Below are 15292 nucleotides of genomic sequence, written 5' to 3'. Positions count from 1 at the left end.
GACACACCGGGACCCACCGGGATACATCGGGACCCACCGGGACACACCGAGATACATCGGGACCCACCGGGATACACCGGGATCCACCAGGACACACCAGGACACACTGAGATACACCGGGACCGGGACCGACACCGACCCCCGGCACTGACACAGACCCCCAGCAGCGCCACCGACCGCTGGCACTGCCACCGAACCCCGACCCCGATCCCGACTCGCGCTGCCGGCACCGACTGCCCCTGACACTGCCCCGGGCACCGCCGCCGGCCCCAGCTGCCCCCGGCTCCGACCCCGCTCACTCGCCCCTGTCCCCCCGCTGGCCCCGGGCGGCCCCGCTGTGCCCCCACGGCCGGACCTGCCCCGGGCTCACCGTGTGCCCACCCCCGACCCGCGGTGCCCGAGCCCAGCGTGTCCCTCTCCCGAGGGACCCCCGAGTCCCCCGGGCACAGCCGTGAGCGAGGTGGGCCCCGGGCAGGGGCTCCACACAAGGCACTTCACCCCCACCGAGACCAGAGCCCGTGGATGTTCCCTCGGGAGAGGTTTCCCTCCTCCGCCGCCCGCACCAAGCAGCTCCCCTCTCGTACTTTAAATCCTCACCCACTAAACCCCTCTTGAAGCTCACCTTTACACAGCCAGTCACTGTAAAGCACAGACTGAGATCACACATGGACCCACCATTAGCATTTTCATCCATCTACTCTGTGTCCACAGTTCACTGGATCACTACATCATCTATTTTGTGCTCCCTCTGGTTTTCCCATTTGCCAGAGCCCCCAAAGGGCTAAAAAGTCGACAGTTGCACTGTTGGGTTTCCAGCAGCGTCGCTTGAATTCAAGGTATCGGTTTCAGTACAAACTGAGAGCTGGCCCAAGGCACACAAACATCTTGCATTTCTGACAACCAGCCTTCTTGTCATTGCTAAATCGACACGGCTCTGGGATTCCAGAGAGCCTGAAGCTTTATCATTAGCAAATCAATCCACTCACATGTTAATTTTCTCTCAGTCCCTTGCTCATGGTTCTGAGCAAGGTAAATAAACCCCAACCCTGGCCATGCCACAAGCGTGGCAGCTCCATGTCCAATGTGTCATTTCATTTCCGTCCTTCCAGAGTCATTTTTGAAGTGCCTTTTGTTCATTAACCTGTTGCTCAAGCCAAGCACCTCATTAAACCCACAAACCTGCAAGTATGCAACAATGGCAGCAGGGTTTAGCCCAGTCTGCACTCTTACATCCAGCTTTTTATCTGCACCTCTCTTACATAGTGTTGCAGCTGCACAGGCTGAACCTTGGTCTAAGCACAGTATGACACACACAGCAACAGCAATATTGTTGCCCAACCCCATTTACACCTTTAGACTCAATTTGCATTCCAAACCTTGCAAAAATTACCTTTAGATTGCTTATGTCAGGCTAATTTTTGCAACCTCTTACAAAATGGCAAAGGGTTGTGGTAACTCTTCAAAAACATGAATACACAGATACACATTTTCAGGGACATTATTTCTCTGCCTCCCTTTGTGATCTTGGAAAAACCATCTGTGCATTCTGCCCTCTACACACTGAGAATCCAGCAAAGGTATGTAGTGCATCTACTGCACTAACCACACAGCCTGCAGCACTATGAGAGCATTATTATCTCTGAAATTCTGTGTATTTTGTGTACCTGGAGTGGATCAAAGGTGCTAAGAAACATTTGCTTCTGAACTATGAATCCGAATACCTTGTCTCTCCATCCCATCTCTTATTTAGCAGTTGGTGACGTAGAAGTGCTTACTGAACAGGACATAATTTTATAGGTGGAGAAATGGATGCATAGAGAGGTACATTAACTTTCAGGGTCAGGACTATAAATCAGTCCTTTCCAACACACAGCTCAGTACAGAGAAATCAACCCTGGCCCCTTAACCCACTCACATCCACTCAGAATAGAACATATTGATTAGGAACTTGAAGTTCCTTTTTGCTAGTATGGTTAAATGAGCATATTTATTACTGAATTGAATATAGCAGGAAGAGGAATTTTTGGTTGGAGGCCCTACCCTGCCTCCCTGCTCAGGACTGATGGAGAAAAAGCCTCCTTTCACAAGGCACTTTGGAGAAGATGAATGGCCCAGTTGTTCCAAGCTGTTGTCTGGATGGGTTCCTCCCTCCAAGGATAAGGGAAAGAACCTACAGCTGGATGGCATTCAGAACAAGCAGCATATGCTCTTGCTTAAATTATTGAGACACTTTTGTCCAGTCCTTCCCTCCAGTTATTTCATAACTTGTATTAGGAATCGAATTTAAGTGTTCACCTCTCAAATCAGCTCCATGTACATTTTTCTAAGACACCAAGGTGTTGCTCAGTAACGTTACACCAGAACTCAGCTGCAGACTAAAAGTCAGTCCTAAGAAGCAAGGGCTTGCATGACTTTTGCTGGGGTAATTCAATGTATTTCCAGTTGCCATTTTCATCAAGAGTATAATTCAACAGATGCTTATACCTGTAAAAACCTTCATCAAATGTTGTTTTCATAAAGCTTCATCACTTTTTATTTTAAAGAGAGTCAAACCCAATCTAAAACTATGATATACTTTGAAATGCAAGAATTGAAGCAGTACAGATGAGGTTAACTAATTGAGGTGTTCACTAGTTGAAAAAGTACTTGGAGAAAACAGACTGATGTAGTTAAGAATGTTATTTTAAATTCTGAGTTTTCTTGTTCAGAAAATGGAAAACAACTGCTACCAGTGCCAAGAAGTCCCTCTCTATATGAATCCTCAGCTGCCATTGCAGTGGGGTTTTTTTTTAAATTTTACTTTTATATACATTTGGTACTGACAAACAGTGTATAAACACAACTGGAACAGGTCAACTTCCAAAGTGTCTTAAGGCTTTCAACTGTGGGAGCAGCTCTTTCAAACTTACACAGCCCAAGTCCAGCAAGTGCCCTCAGCATTTCTGCCACAACCATCTTGTGTTTGGCCAAGAATCATGGGGTATTTTAGGATGTTCTTATGATTGAGTATCAAAATGTGACATGAAAATACAATCAAGCATCCAGCTCCTCATCCAGTCAAAAAGAGAGCTTTTAATACATGAGTTTCAAACTTACAACCCCCATGTAGCTACAGAGTAACCGGGCTCCTCCTATGTAGAAAACAACTTTTCACATCCCCAATATGGAGTGCTAATACATCCCTGTCATAAAAGGAATCAATAAAAAATAAATGTGTTAATAGTGAATTTCCAATTCAAATGATTTCCAGCACTTCAATAGAATAGGTCTGAGAGTCTCTCAGGTGGTTAAGTCTTTGTAATTCCCTCAAACTTCCTTCAATCTTGTTGAGTTCAGAGTAGAACCTCACCTAAAAAACAGAAAACACAGACATTTAAAGTAAAATACATTTTAATTCTTTTCATACATCACCATCCTGTGGAACTATCTGTGGTTCTGCACAGTTTCAGATATTTAAACCAAACAAACACAGCAGCTTTTGAAATCACAATGAGACAGAAGCAACTGCCATTTCCTGCTCAGGAAGGAGCACACAGAGGAGGACAGAGATTGTTTAATTCACTATATAATTTGCTGCTGTCTGCTTTCACCCTCCTCAGTGATTCCAAACCCAACTGAAAATTAAATAATCATCCCAGAAGATGCAACTTACTTGGGCTCTCACAAACTTATGCAGGTTTGAAAGCAACTCTCTTGCTTCTGGCAGTATCACCATGACTGTGAAATGAGCATCAAGTAACAGGCACATCCAATCCATGATCTGAAGATAAACCAAGAAAAGAACACTTACACTTTCACAATCTGCAAATGACACAGATTTTGCTTTAAAAGCTCAACTCTGAAACATTAATTTCTAATGCAAAATGCAGGGGCTCATATTGTAAGGTAGTATTTGGGTTTTCACTGTTAAAGTGTTACATCTGACAATACAGGTTGTATTAATACTTTCTAAAATGAATGTAGATGTCAGTTGATTTCAGATATTCACAACTACTCACAAATTTACACACCACAGAAAGAGAAGGAAATACAAGTCTTAGAATGAATTTCTCACCTGATTTATAGTGGGAGAGCGAACTCCAGGAAGAGTGGTATTCACTTTTTCACTGCACTTCACATACAGGTAATACAAATACCTGAGAAACAGCTAAAAGTAGAAAAGTCAGAGCATTTTTAAAGGGCAAACATTTAACAGACTGAGGTGTTTTGTCCTGCTCACAGTAATACTCATGAAGGTTTTTTTAATTTGGTTGTTAAAGCAACATAGATATCTGTATACTACCCATTAAAAACAAGTTTTATGGTTCTCTTACACCACCCACAGCTGGATGTTTGAAAATTCTCAGCAATATTCAATGTAAATTACAGTTAGGGGTAATCATTGTTCCAGTGACTGTGCCAGTGCAATGTAATTCAGACAAAGACCTTTCTAGGAACTTTCCTAAAACCTGTATCAACATTAATAATCTTAGTCCCACTTTCACTTTCAGTACCCAAAAATAAATTGCTACTGGTCAGAATAAGGTCAATGAGGAGATGTGTCAGTTCTGAGATGGTTTTTCTGAAATCACTGGAAAGCCACATATACACTCAGGTACATGCAGTTCTTGAAGTTAAATTTCAGGTTTTGAGGAACAGGAGAGTTTGGTGGGTTTTTTCCTTCAACTGAGATGTTTTGAGAAGATCTTGATTTGTATTACATTTGACATTACACAGAGTGTACAGTTTGTTTCTCATATTTTCTAAATTTCTGTTGCTGATGGAACCGACTAAATCAACGTGTCTTGTTCCTTTTTTAAGAAGCATCTAAATCAAGCAAAAGCACCATTACTTTCTAACAAAATATAAACAACATTTTCCAAGTAGGCTGGGTCATAAAGAGGGTTCTAAAATAAGCAAGGACTACAAAAATTAGTAAAATTTCCATACATATGTGGAAAACTGTGACATTCCTTAACATTAAATCTTATTAGGCACCTCAATTTAATTTTGATGCATTAATTTGTTATTCAGACTCCACTAAGAGTGGTGAGTTTCTCACATACAATTGAAAAACTCTCTTTTCTTTCTCTCCCCACAAAATAACAAGGGTTTTTACACTTTTCAAAGTCAACATACTTACAATAACATGTTGAGCTGGGAGGTTTTTCAGGTGAGGCAAAAGAAACGTTTCACTGTAAGCTGAATGGAGAACAGCATTTCTGGGCAGTGCTATTAAGGGAATAAAACTGCAGGAAAAATACCAGTTTCTACAAACCAGAGTGAATTCTAAATATAGTATTTCTCCACGTTCTTTGAGACAAGTCCTACTTGAATCATCCTTATTTCTATCCTGAAATAGTGACAGCAACTAAAACATCACAAAACAGTTACCTTGAACAGTTGTGTTCACTGCAAGGATGTAACTGCCTCGTGGTTCAACAGGCAAACATCCAAATCACTGATGCCATTTTCTCTTGAATAGAGAACAGTTTTGCAATAATGTAAGTTTAAACTGGTGTAGATGCTTTCTAAAAGTTATATGTTTCTATACATGTAGCTCGTTAAAAATTTTCTATTTATATAACTCAAACTGAAAGAGGGGAAATTTAGGTTAGATGTTAGGAAGGAATTCTCCTCTGTGAGGGTGGGGAGGCCCTGGCACAGGTTGCCCAGAGAAGCTGTGCCTGCCCCATCCCTGGAAGTGTCCAAGGCCAGGTTGGACAGGGCTTGGAGCAACCTGGGCTAGTGGGAGGTGTCCCTGCCCACGGCACAGGGTGGGACTGGATGAGCTTTAAGATCCCCTCCAACCCAAACCATTGTATGATTCCATAACCCAAACCATTTTTCTACTGAGTAAGAACTTCTCTTATCCAAAATTTTCAGCACTAATAGAAGATGTGTCAAATAGAAGCATCCACAGCACATACAGTGCACTGGCTTCCCTTCACTGCAGAGGATACAACAGTGCTGCCCTGTGAGGTCCAATGGGGCAGGATTCACCATCACTCTTGGAATGGCTTTGCCTTGGGATTTTGGTGTCACATGTGTCCTGGTCCAGCTCTGCATTGAAACCATTTTCTACAATTTCAGTCTTAACTCCCTTATTGTTGAATTCAACATCAATGTAACAGATGACAGAGTCCAGGTCCACATCTGTCATTCGAAGATAGGCGTCACTAATGCTGCAGGAGAAAATGCCACACGAGTAAGACTTTTAATCATTAGCTTTAAAAATCAGCAATGCCATCAACCCACCGGCAGTACACACTCTTTGGAGCTTACTATGAAAGTAAAAACATATACTAAAAGTTGGTGAAGAAAAAAAGAAGTGATTTCAAGTTACCTTAGAAATGTTTTCAAGCAAGCATAGGTCATTTGTTCAGGAATATCTGGAAACCGTTGCAGGCAGATTTGTAAGAGATAGAAATCTCTTTTTTCCAAAGCAATGGGCATTAAATCTGGACATAAACTGTAAAAATAAGCAATTAATAGGTTGCACAGTTCACACCCACTGAGAACTCCATTTACAACTAAGGCAGTGGTACTAATCTTGCTCCCCCAGCTGGATTTTTACGTAAAACATCAGCTTCATCAGAAAATAAGCACCTTTGACAGTAAATTCTGATAATTCAAGAGTGCTTTATGAAGAAAGGGATTTCTACTTTTTTAATTTTATATTTAAAGACTACTCCCCACAGTTTAAAAAGAGCAGAGTCATTCATTACCTGTAGGACAAGTCTCGGGTTTCCACTATCTGCAGCAGGAAACTTTGAGGGTAGTACCTTGGGTTTGCTTTACATCTGTTTGTCAGGGCAGTGACCACACTCCCAATGGCAGCTTGTAAATCTGGTGTCTGTGTTTTTGACATCAGTTGTTTCAGTTCCTTTTCTAACACGTTTGTAGGAGCATCCTGGAAAAGACAAATATTGCACAACTCAGAAACACAAGGCACAGGTTGGAGAACTGTCCTGGTACTAATTACACCAAGTAGAAACAGACTTAGTTTTGATCTCAAGCTAAAAATATTTACAGAAAAATCCCTCACCACTCTGTGTTTTGATAATCAATCAAGCATTAAAGAGCCAAATGAGGTAATTACTGCCTTTGAACTCAGGTAACTGTATCTTTCAGCTACTCATGGATTAATCACCTTTTACTTCAGGAACATTCCCAAGGTGTTCAGCCACAGGTGAAATACAGGTATATTCACACAAGAGTGGAAACTTAACCTCCCACAACACTGGCAGCGAGTTCCAGAAAGGAACTGAACAGATTATTCCTGCATTTGCAGTGGATTTCCCAGCATTCAGACTTCATAGAGCCAAACTGCCTTCAACAAAATTAAACCCATAAATAAGAACGTAAAAAAGCAGAGTTCAGGTAAAATATCCTCCCACCTTATTTACTGTAAGAGGTTGTCATCAAAAATGAACAAATTTGTGCGAGTTTTCAGAACTCAGCTGTTATAAGCACTGCACTGTACAGTTCTCAAACACCCTCCTATGACAGAACTGAATTTCATCAAGCCCAAATTCTGTTCTTGCACAATTAATAACATCCTTCAACTCACCTGTTCCAGGCAGCCTTGTCAACCTGATGTGTGCAAGAGGACACAGAAAAAGATAACAGCTTAAGAGACACCTGGAATATTCTCAGTGTCTAAACACTGCTTGAGGATATTTGGTTTACTTACTTTGAGATTTAGTAAGAGCTGCCCAACTGAGAAGTTCTCTGGCTGTACTTTGGCAACATTGCTCCTTCTTGATCTTAACTATGGCAAAGAAAAATAAACAGTTACTATCCAGTGACTATTCACTTAAGGATTTCAGGCAAGACAACCAGGAGCTTCATGTGTCAAATTACTGCACAGATTACAACCAGTAACCCCAATTCCAGGAACAGTGTTGGAAACAATGAGCAACACAACGTGAAATTTCCTTCTGCTACAACAGCTAAAAGGGAAGAGACAAGACAAACAAAAACCTCACATGACCCTGATGCCAACTTACATTCATTCTGGACTCAGATTTTAGAGCTACAGACTCCTGGGACTGGAAGGAAACCACCAGGTCTTCACCTTCCAGGGTGTCCCAGTTCACAAAGGAAGACACACCTGTGAACACACAAATGAAATGATATGAAGGTAACACTTAAAGCATGTTTATTAAAGTATGAATATTGCAAGTAACTTCTTATGCTAGTAGATAACTTTCTGAAATATAACCTAAGTGATTTTATGCCAAGGAAGTTGCCAGTTTTATCTCAGCAGCATACTTTTTTCTCATCCTGTTTCTTCATTCTGCCTCTGGGAGGAAAAGAAGTTATTACACAATTTATTCTGAGCACTATTTGCAAGAACATTTTCCCAATGCAATGTTCAATGAAAACCACTATGACAGAACAATTTTAAACTGCAGTTCACATACTAAGGTTTGACATTGCTCTATCTAATCACAAAATCCTTGAAAATATATTTTAGGAAAGAGCACTTCCTTTTGTTTTCAGTATTCAGCACCAGCATTCCAATATTTTCAGTAATTTTCCAGTACCTGAATGACAACCCAGGTTAAGTGAAGTCACAAAAATTCAAACATTTGTGTGCTTTGGCATTCCCAGCAGCAGTAAATTTAACAGCCAGGAACACAATACAGGGTTAGGTAACTTCAAGCTGTTCAGAATCAATTGATTTTTATAGGACTGCATTAAAATAACTTTTACACAAATTTAGAAGTCTTTCTTTTACAAGAGTTTTTCCCTGTAATTATAAAAAAATCTTACCAGGGGTTTGACTGTCCTTGAGCTTTCCCACAGCAGCTGCCAGGGATGATGTTTCACACTTGTACATAATCACAGTCAGCACTTTGCCATGAGTTAAAAAAAACTTTTCCTCATAACACCACAACTGCAAAATATTAAAATGTACCATTAATGAGGTGAGCAGAGAAGTCCATTCTGCACAAGCTGACAGGGAACTCCTTACTATAAAATTCAGATAAAAGGCAGTGATCAGATTATATTAAACTACTTTCAGTAGGTTTAACACTTGTTAGCAGATCTTCATTACCTGCTGATTTTAAATACAGAAATTAGAAGTTTTCTGTTGGGTATTTTTACAGAGATGTTTTAAAGCACAGTGGCTGCTCTGAGGCATTAAGTCCACTGATAATTTTTCTTTTTAGGTTCCCTCTTGTTCAATATTAAGACAAAACCAGTCAGCTGTTCCAGTTCACTGGTGCATTTATTACTTAGGTGTTGTTTTAATTGACACTTGAAATTACCTTGAAATACTGTTCAGGGAGATCATAGAATCATTTAGGCCATCAACTGCAAATTGTCTGAACAGAACAATTGGCTGGGTTTTGTATTTAATTAGTGATTTCGTTTGCACCAAACAATCAAGACCATCAGAGGTGAGAAGGTACTAAATTAATCAAAGAAATTGCCAAAAGCCACTCCTCTCCTGCTAAATATTCCAACAGAAACAACCCATTGACTGCTCAATATTAATTTTGCTTCAGGAGTTGGCCCCTACTGCTCCTCAGCAGAGCTCTGCAGCCCCACACTCCCTTCCCTGCTGTCAAACACACAAAGCCTGGGGACAAATCCAGACTGAACTTACCTGGCCACTGGTCCCCAGGGGCAGCTCCTTGGAGGTTTGCAACGTCTGAAATTTTGTATTCCATATGGTCAAGCACTCTGAGGAAAAGGACAGGAGTTACAACCCCAAAAAGCAACACAAATGCTACACTTGCCTTTGCTACTTTCCGTTACAAGCATCTGTGGAAACAGAAATAACTGTTTCCAAAGCAAGTATCCAGCACTGGGAATTATGTCACTGAGGTCAGAGCTCAAGGTTTAAAGGTGAGTTGGTTTTCCAGTGAAGAGCTTTAAACAAGAGGGGCAGCACAATTTCCCTGCTTAGTGCTTTGCCCAAGGAAATTTTAGATCTCACGACATCTTACTGTGATTTTTCAAGTTACCTCTGGGTTCTTTGTCAGGTGCAGCCAGACTGCCCAGCACTGCCACGTGGTCTTCATCCAGGACTACCAAAGATGCTCCTTTCAGAACACTTCCAGATACTGAAAGGTTTAGGAGCAGTGACTTGGGTAAAATTTCTTCTTCCTCTTCAGTATCTTGCTGCAGAGGTATCAGAACCTGGTACACAGAGTCATTGGAATCTGTCCAAAAAAAGGGATTACTCTTTTTTATGAAAAATTATTTGATACAATATGGCAAAGGTACATCTAAAAAGACCAAAATCCAGTGAATGCTCAAGGAAGAAATCACACAGGATATTAAAAGGACACATTGTGATGCAAAGCAGCAAAATAATGGTACAGCAGGAGATCTACAAAGTACAAGTGATAACAGGTAGGAACAGTTAAAGTATTAGGAAGGTTTAATTACCACTTCTAGCTGGTTTAGAAAGTTTAAAGAGCTAAAAATATGAAACAACTATTCATAAACATCAACATTTCATGTCCTTTCATATAAGTCTTTGCTTCATTATCACATCCTGTTAGAAAAGGTAACTTACACAAACACAGAAGTGTGACAGTTTGGTTTTTTAGATATGCTGTGAAATTCAGTGGTTTAGATGATTCTTGTGGTTCCAGCCTGTACTTGTGGACACTGTCCAGCTTGGGTTTCTGCACATAGACAAAAAAGTCCCCATCCTGAAACAAACAAAAAAAAATAACGTGTTCCTTTAATTTACACAAAGAAGACAGAACAGAAATTCAGATATTAGTACTGCTTAACTTTGAATGTTATGCAAAATTAGGAATTTGTGGCACGTAAAGAAAATTCTAATTTGATGTAACAAATGGATTCACAGAAAGAAGCATTTGAATAAAGACAGATTCATGCATAATTCCTTTACAAAAAATATAAATCCTACTAAATAGGATCTTCACAATGAGCAATGAAGTGTCTCACAATGTCTGCTGTGTTTCATCTTAATTGTTCTATGCAGTTCCAAGAGCCCAGCCCTAAAAGCAACACAACTTCCATTTAACTGCTGCATTGATTAAATCAGGATAATGATTTCACTAAAAGTTCTTAAAATCAAATGAAACAGGTGATGGATTTTGTAAAAAGCACTAAGATCTGCTGCTATGGAAGTTTTTAAAAGGGAAAAGTATTTGACTCACTTTCTCAGTTGCAAAAACTACGACAGGTTGTTGACTTTCCATAAAAGCTCCACTCCACCTAAAACCAGAAAACTGCATGAGCATGTTCCAAATTCTAGGTTTATACCTAAAGTCAGGTTTATACCTATTCTTTAGGCAGCTTCTTATTTTTAGGATACTTATATACATGATTCTAAGATGTGCCCCGAGATCTTGGCCCTTGATTTCTCCCCATCCCCTCCAAAAGGGAACAACTTCCATCCTCATGGGCAGGTTCCTCCAAGTGAGAAGTGCCATAAAGTTCATCACTCACCTGATGGCTTCATCTGAGATAATGTTTTCAATCTCTTGTTGTGGGGCTTCCAAAAGCACATCCAGAGTTCGGACACCCCCTCCCTTGAACAGCACCACGGGCCCTCCCTGGGGCAGGGAATGTATCCTGTGCACATCTGCTGAGAGCTGCAGAGAACCAAAAGAAATCAGGGTTCTTCAGTCCATCACCTTGAAAGGCAAATGCTTTATTCATTTGTTTTTTTAAAGTTCTTCCAATAAACTTTTAACAGAGGAATGATGAAACTTTAAGGTTCCTAACAATGTAGATCTACTATAAATAATGCAAGTCACTGCCCAGCAAAAAGCCAGGATGAGCATCACATCCCTGAATCACACCAGAAAAACCATAACTGAGGGTCAGGAGTTCACACAAAGTGCTGTTTAACACACCAATCAGCAGAAGACAAAGACCTACATTTGAATACAATTCACCATCTTTAAAGAAAGTCCTCAGAAACTTTGGCCTTGGAATATGAATCGTTTTAAGAGCAATATTTTGATGATAAAGTCATTCCAAGTGGATTCCTGCAATACTCCACAACATCCTGGAGCACAAATTAAAACACTGGTCAGCTAAATATGATCAATACTACGAAAATTAGAGCATCTCTTCCCTCCACCAGGGTCCAAAACATTCCCATAAGAGTAAACACAAGGAAGAGACTTACTGTTGCTTTAAAGGCCTTGTCCAAGTTAATATCTTCATTCTTCCATATTCTTAAAACCTTTAAGAAAAGCATCATTTTTAAGCCCAATAAAACAGTAGCAAACAGACTTCTCAGTACCCAAAATATCAGCAAATTGCACCAGGAGGAAAATACACAAGAAGTAGTCCCGGGGATCTGAGTGGGAACTGCCCCAGGGGGGTGGTTTGTGTGAGAAGAAGCTGAAGCAGAGATAACTGGAATAGAAACCAAGCTCAGAAATCCTGAACTGGAAAGAAAAGATGGGAAAGAATGAGGAAAAAGATACAGCAGAACTCTAAACTCTAAATCTGGAGACAGATTAAGACAGAGAAAAGAATGTTGCAGGTAAAATGAAAGGTCAGGAAAGATATTTCCTCAACAACAACAAGGAAAAGCCAAAGGCTCAGCACGATCTGAGCCAATGCTATGTGTGCACAGAGAAATGTTTAACTGTGAAACAAGAGCAGGAAAATAAGGCTGGAGGTCTGAACTGTTACAATCATTTCAGTACAATGGTCATGCAGCTGTAACTGGAGACACAAGAGGAGAAATAACTCCTCCTTAGGGAATGAATGCATCAGGCACCGAGGATGCTTTAGAGGGCCACCAGGTAACTGCTCAGCACAATGACCCTCATGTCACTGCTGTGCTGTGAGGGCTCCACACCTTTACACTCAACCAAAAACTGCCAGTTTCCTCCCCACACTCCCTCAGAGGACCCACCACATCCTCTCTTCCCCCACAGAAGGATAAAGGCTCTCACCCTGTCGTCATGAACAGCGATGTACTCGTGAGTCTCAAAGTTGCACACGACAGGACAGGTGAGAACCTGCCCATGTTTCACTGACCAGCAGCCCAGAGGCTTCTGATCTGAGATCTGGAAGAGTCAGAACAAAGGCACTGTCACTAAAATATAACATATAACAGATGACTCTGGGGACTTTTCTCATCCCAGAAAGGAAATGCAAGGCAGCAACATCTGATCTGAACGAGAATAGCAAAATATGGAAACTGCTACACTCCAATTCCTCTGGAGCATTCCCGTTCCTGACTTTAACACCAGCAACTGCAGAATAACAGGAAAGAACTCTACATCAATTAGAATTCTTTCTTTTCACATAAGAAAGAACTTTGACCTGTAACAGTCTGAAGGGCTCATGCCACGAGCACAGGTGTGAGGAGGAGCTGTTCCAAAGGGCAGGTACTAATTTTAATCACTAGTGAATGTGGTTTTCCTCACTAATACAATCATGTGGTTTTTCTCTTCCTATTTCAAGGTAAGTGAGACCAAGAGCAATGGATGGTACTGTCTGAGCTCCTGTTCTGTGTGATTTACAGACTGTTGTGAGGGCACTCAACCCCCTCTCCTCGCTCCAGAGCTACACAGGGTATATTTATAACATAGTTCTGTTCTCACATTTGGTCTTGGCAGTGGGAATAAACAACTCAAAGGGGCTTGTATCATCAATCCACACAGGTCATGGAATGGTTTGGGTTGGAAGGGATCTTAAAGCTCATCTCACTCCACCCCCTGCCATGGGCAGGGACACCTTCCACTAGCCCAGGTTGCTCCAAGCCCTGTCCAACCTGGCCTTGGACACTTCCAGGGATGGGGCAGGCACAGCTTCTCTGGGCAACCTGTGCCAGGGCCTCACCAACCTCACAGTCAACATTTCCTTCCCAATATCTAATCTAATTCTACTGCCTTTCAGTTTAAACCCATTCTCCTTTATCCCATCACTACAACCCCCAAACCCATGAATGTGAAAGCCACTTACAGAAAGAGACTCAAATATTTGCCTCGTTTTCTTATTACGGTCACCGAAATAATCAACACAGACCAGCAGATGCTTTCAGTTCCAAGCGCTGCAAACTAAACCCTTTTCTCCTCCAGCCGCCAGCCCCGCACCTGACACAGCGCCGAGCCCGGAGCTCCGCGGGCTCCGGCAGGGAGGTGATTATTGCGATGGGGAATGGGGAGAGAACATCGGCAAAGGGAGAAATAACCTGAACAATCGGGCAGAGGGACGAGGGTGGCGCGTCAGGCCGGGAGGGAGGGAGGGAACGAAGGGGGGAATGAGGGAGAGAGGGAGCGCGGCCCGTGCCCCGCGCGGGGTCCTCGCAGGCCGCGGCCGCCCCCCGAGGAGGCGCGGGCGGTACCTTGAAGAGCGTGGCGGCTCGGCCGCGCTCGGTGAGCAGCACGAGGTCGGGGCCCGGGCCCGGCTCGAGGCTCATCCCGGGGCCGCCGCCCGGGCCGGGCCCGCGCAGCGTGAAGCTTTCGCACAGCGCCGCCATCTTGGCTGGGCCCCCTCTCGCGAGACCCGGCGCGGCGCGCGCGCCCGGGCGTGACCCGGCGGGGGCGGGGCCGGCGGGAGGGGCCGCGAGGGTCGCGACAGGGACGGCGAATGTCGCGACCGGAGCGCGGCTGTGGCACGGCCCGGCCCGGCCGGCACTGCCCGCCTGCCCCTGCCCTGAGCGGGCGGGGAGGCCCTGCAGCGGCCTCCGGCACAGGGTGTACGGGCATGGTGCAGTCCCAGCGTGTAAATATTGTAAATGCCGTAAAATCAATGACTGTTCTCAGAACAGTCGGGATCAGTCAGGATTCAGCGCCTTAGTCACTTGTCCCCAGTGGGCTTCCCGCACGGCATCGGTCACTCCCACGGCCATTCCCACGGGAGCGTCCCGGCGTGCCGCGCTGTCACGTGTACGCTAATGAGGGAGGGCACGTGTACGCTAATGAGGGGCGATGCATATGCTAATGTGGGTCACGTGTATGCTAATAAAGGGTCACGTATATGCTAATGAGATGGGCTTCTTGTATGTGTATGTTAATGAGAGGGGTCCCTTGTATGTTAATGAGAAGTGTCATGCCTACGTTAATGGAGGGGTTAACTGTATGTTAATGAGAGGAGTCAATTGTATGTTAATGGCGGGTTAACTATGTTAATGAGAGCGGTCACGTGTGTGCCAATTAGCATGGCATCGGGTAAAAGGCTTCGCTGGGGTTTGATCTCCGCAATAAAACATCGCTGGGTTCCGGACAATGCAATGAGCTCCTGCCCCTGCGGTGTCCCCGCTGCGGGTGGGACTGTCCCCTATGCGGGTGACACTGTCCCCTATGCAGGTGACACTGTCCCCTTGCGGGTGACACTGTCCCCT

General features: G+C 43.1%; 1 protein-coding gene across 1 annotated transcript; it reads right to left on the bottom strand.

Annotated features, from left to right (window-relative positions):
* Nucleotides 1-3046: 3046 nt before the first annotated feature.
* Nucleotides 3047-14458, bottom strand: NOL11 (nucleolar protein 11). The gene is made up of 18 exons (XM_051797666.1): nt 14294-14458; nt 12897-13010; nt 12116-12172; nt 11428-11573; nt 11136-11193; nt 10520-10658; nt 9963-10160; nt 9602-9678; nt 8761-8884; nt 7992-8095; nt 7676-7753; nt 6708-6892; nt 6326-6451; nt 5943-6164; nt 5123-5201; nt 4055-4147; nt 3653-3760; nt 3047-3349 (listed from the first exon to the last, which is right to left on the bottom strand). The coding sequence occupies exons 1-18, from the start codon at nt 14426-14428 to the stop codon at nt 3236-3238; spliced, it is 2157 nt and encodes a 718-aa protein (XP_051653626.1). The 5' UTR covers nt 14429-14458; the 3' UTR covers nt 3047-3235.
* Between the last annotated feature and the right edge of the window lie 834 nt (nt 14459-15292).

Source organism: Manacus candei, unplaced genomic scaffold (genome assembly GCF_025592945.1).
Source record: "Manacus candei isolate 608988 ecotype Guabito, Panama unplaced genomic scaffold, ASM2559294v1 h1tg000047l, whole genome shotgun sequence".
NCBI classification, from domain to species: domain Eukaryota; kingdom Metazoa; phylum Chordata; class Aves; order Passeriformes; family Pipridae; genus Manacus; species Manacus candei.
The sequence above is the reverse complement of the archived record's forward strand: the minus strand, read 5'-3'. Positions and strand labels throughout refer to the sequence as shown.

Bases quoted from the DNA above. Each gene is read 5' to 3' on its own strand.
- NOL11 (XM_051797666.1), bottom strand. From the start codon at position 14,428: ATGGCGGCGCTGTGCGAAAGCTTCACGCTGCGCGGGCCCGGCCCGGGC. The intron at 5,202-5,942 runs GTATCCTCTGCA...AGCACTGCCCAG, and splicing joins CCTCACAGGGCAGCACTGTT to AAATGCTGTTCTCCATTCAG. The intron at 3,350-3,652 runs GTAAGTTGCATC...TCTGTTTTTTAG, and splicing joins ATAAGTTTGTGAGAGCCCAA to GTGAGGTTCTACTCTGAACT.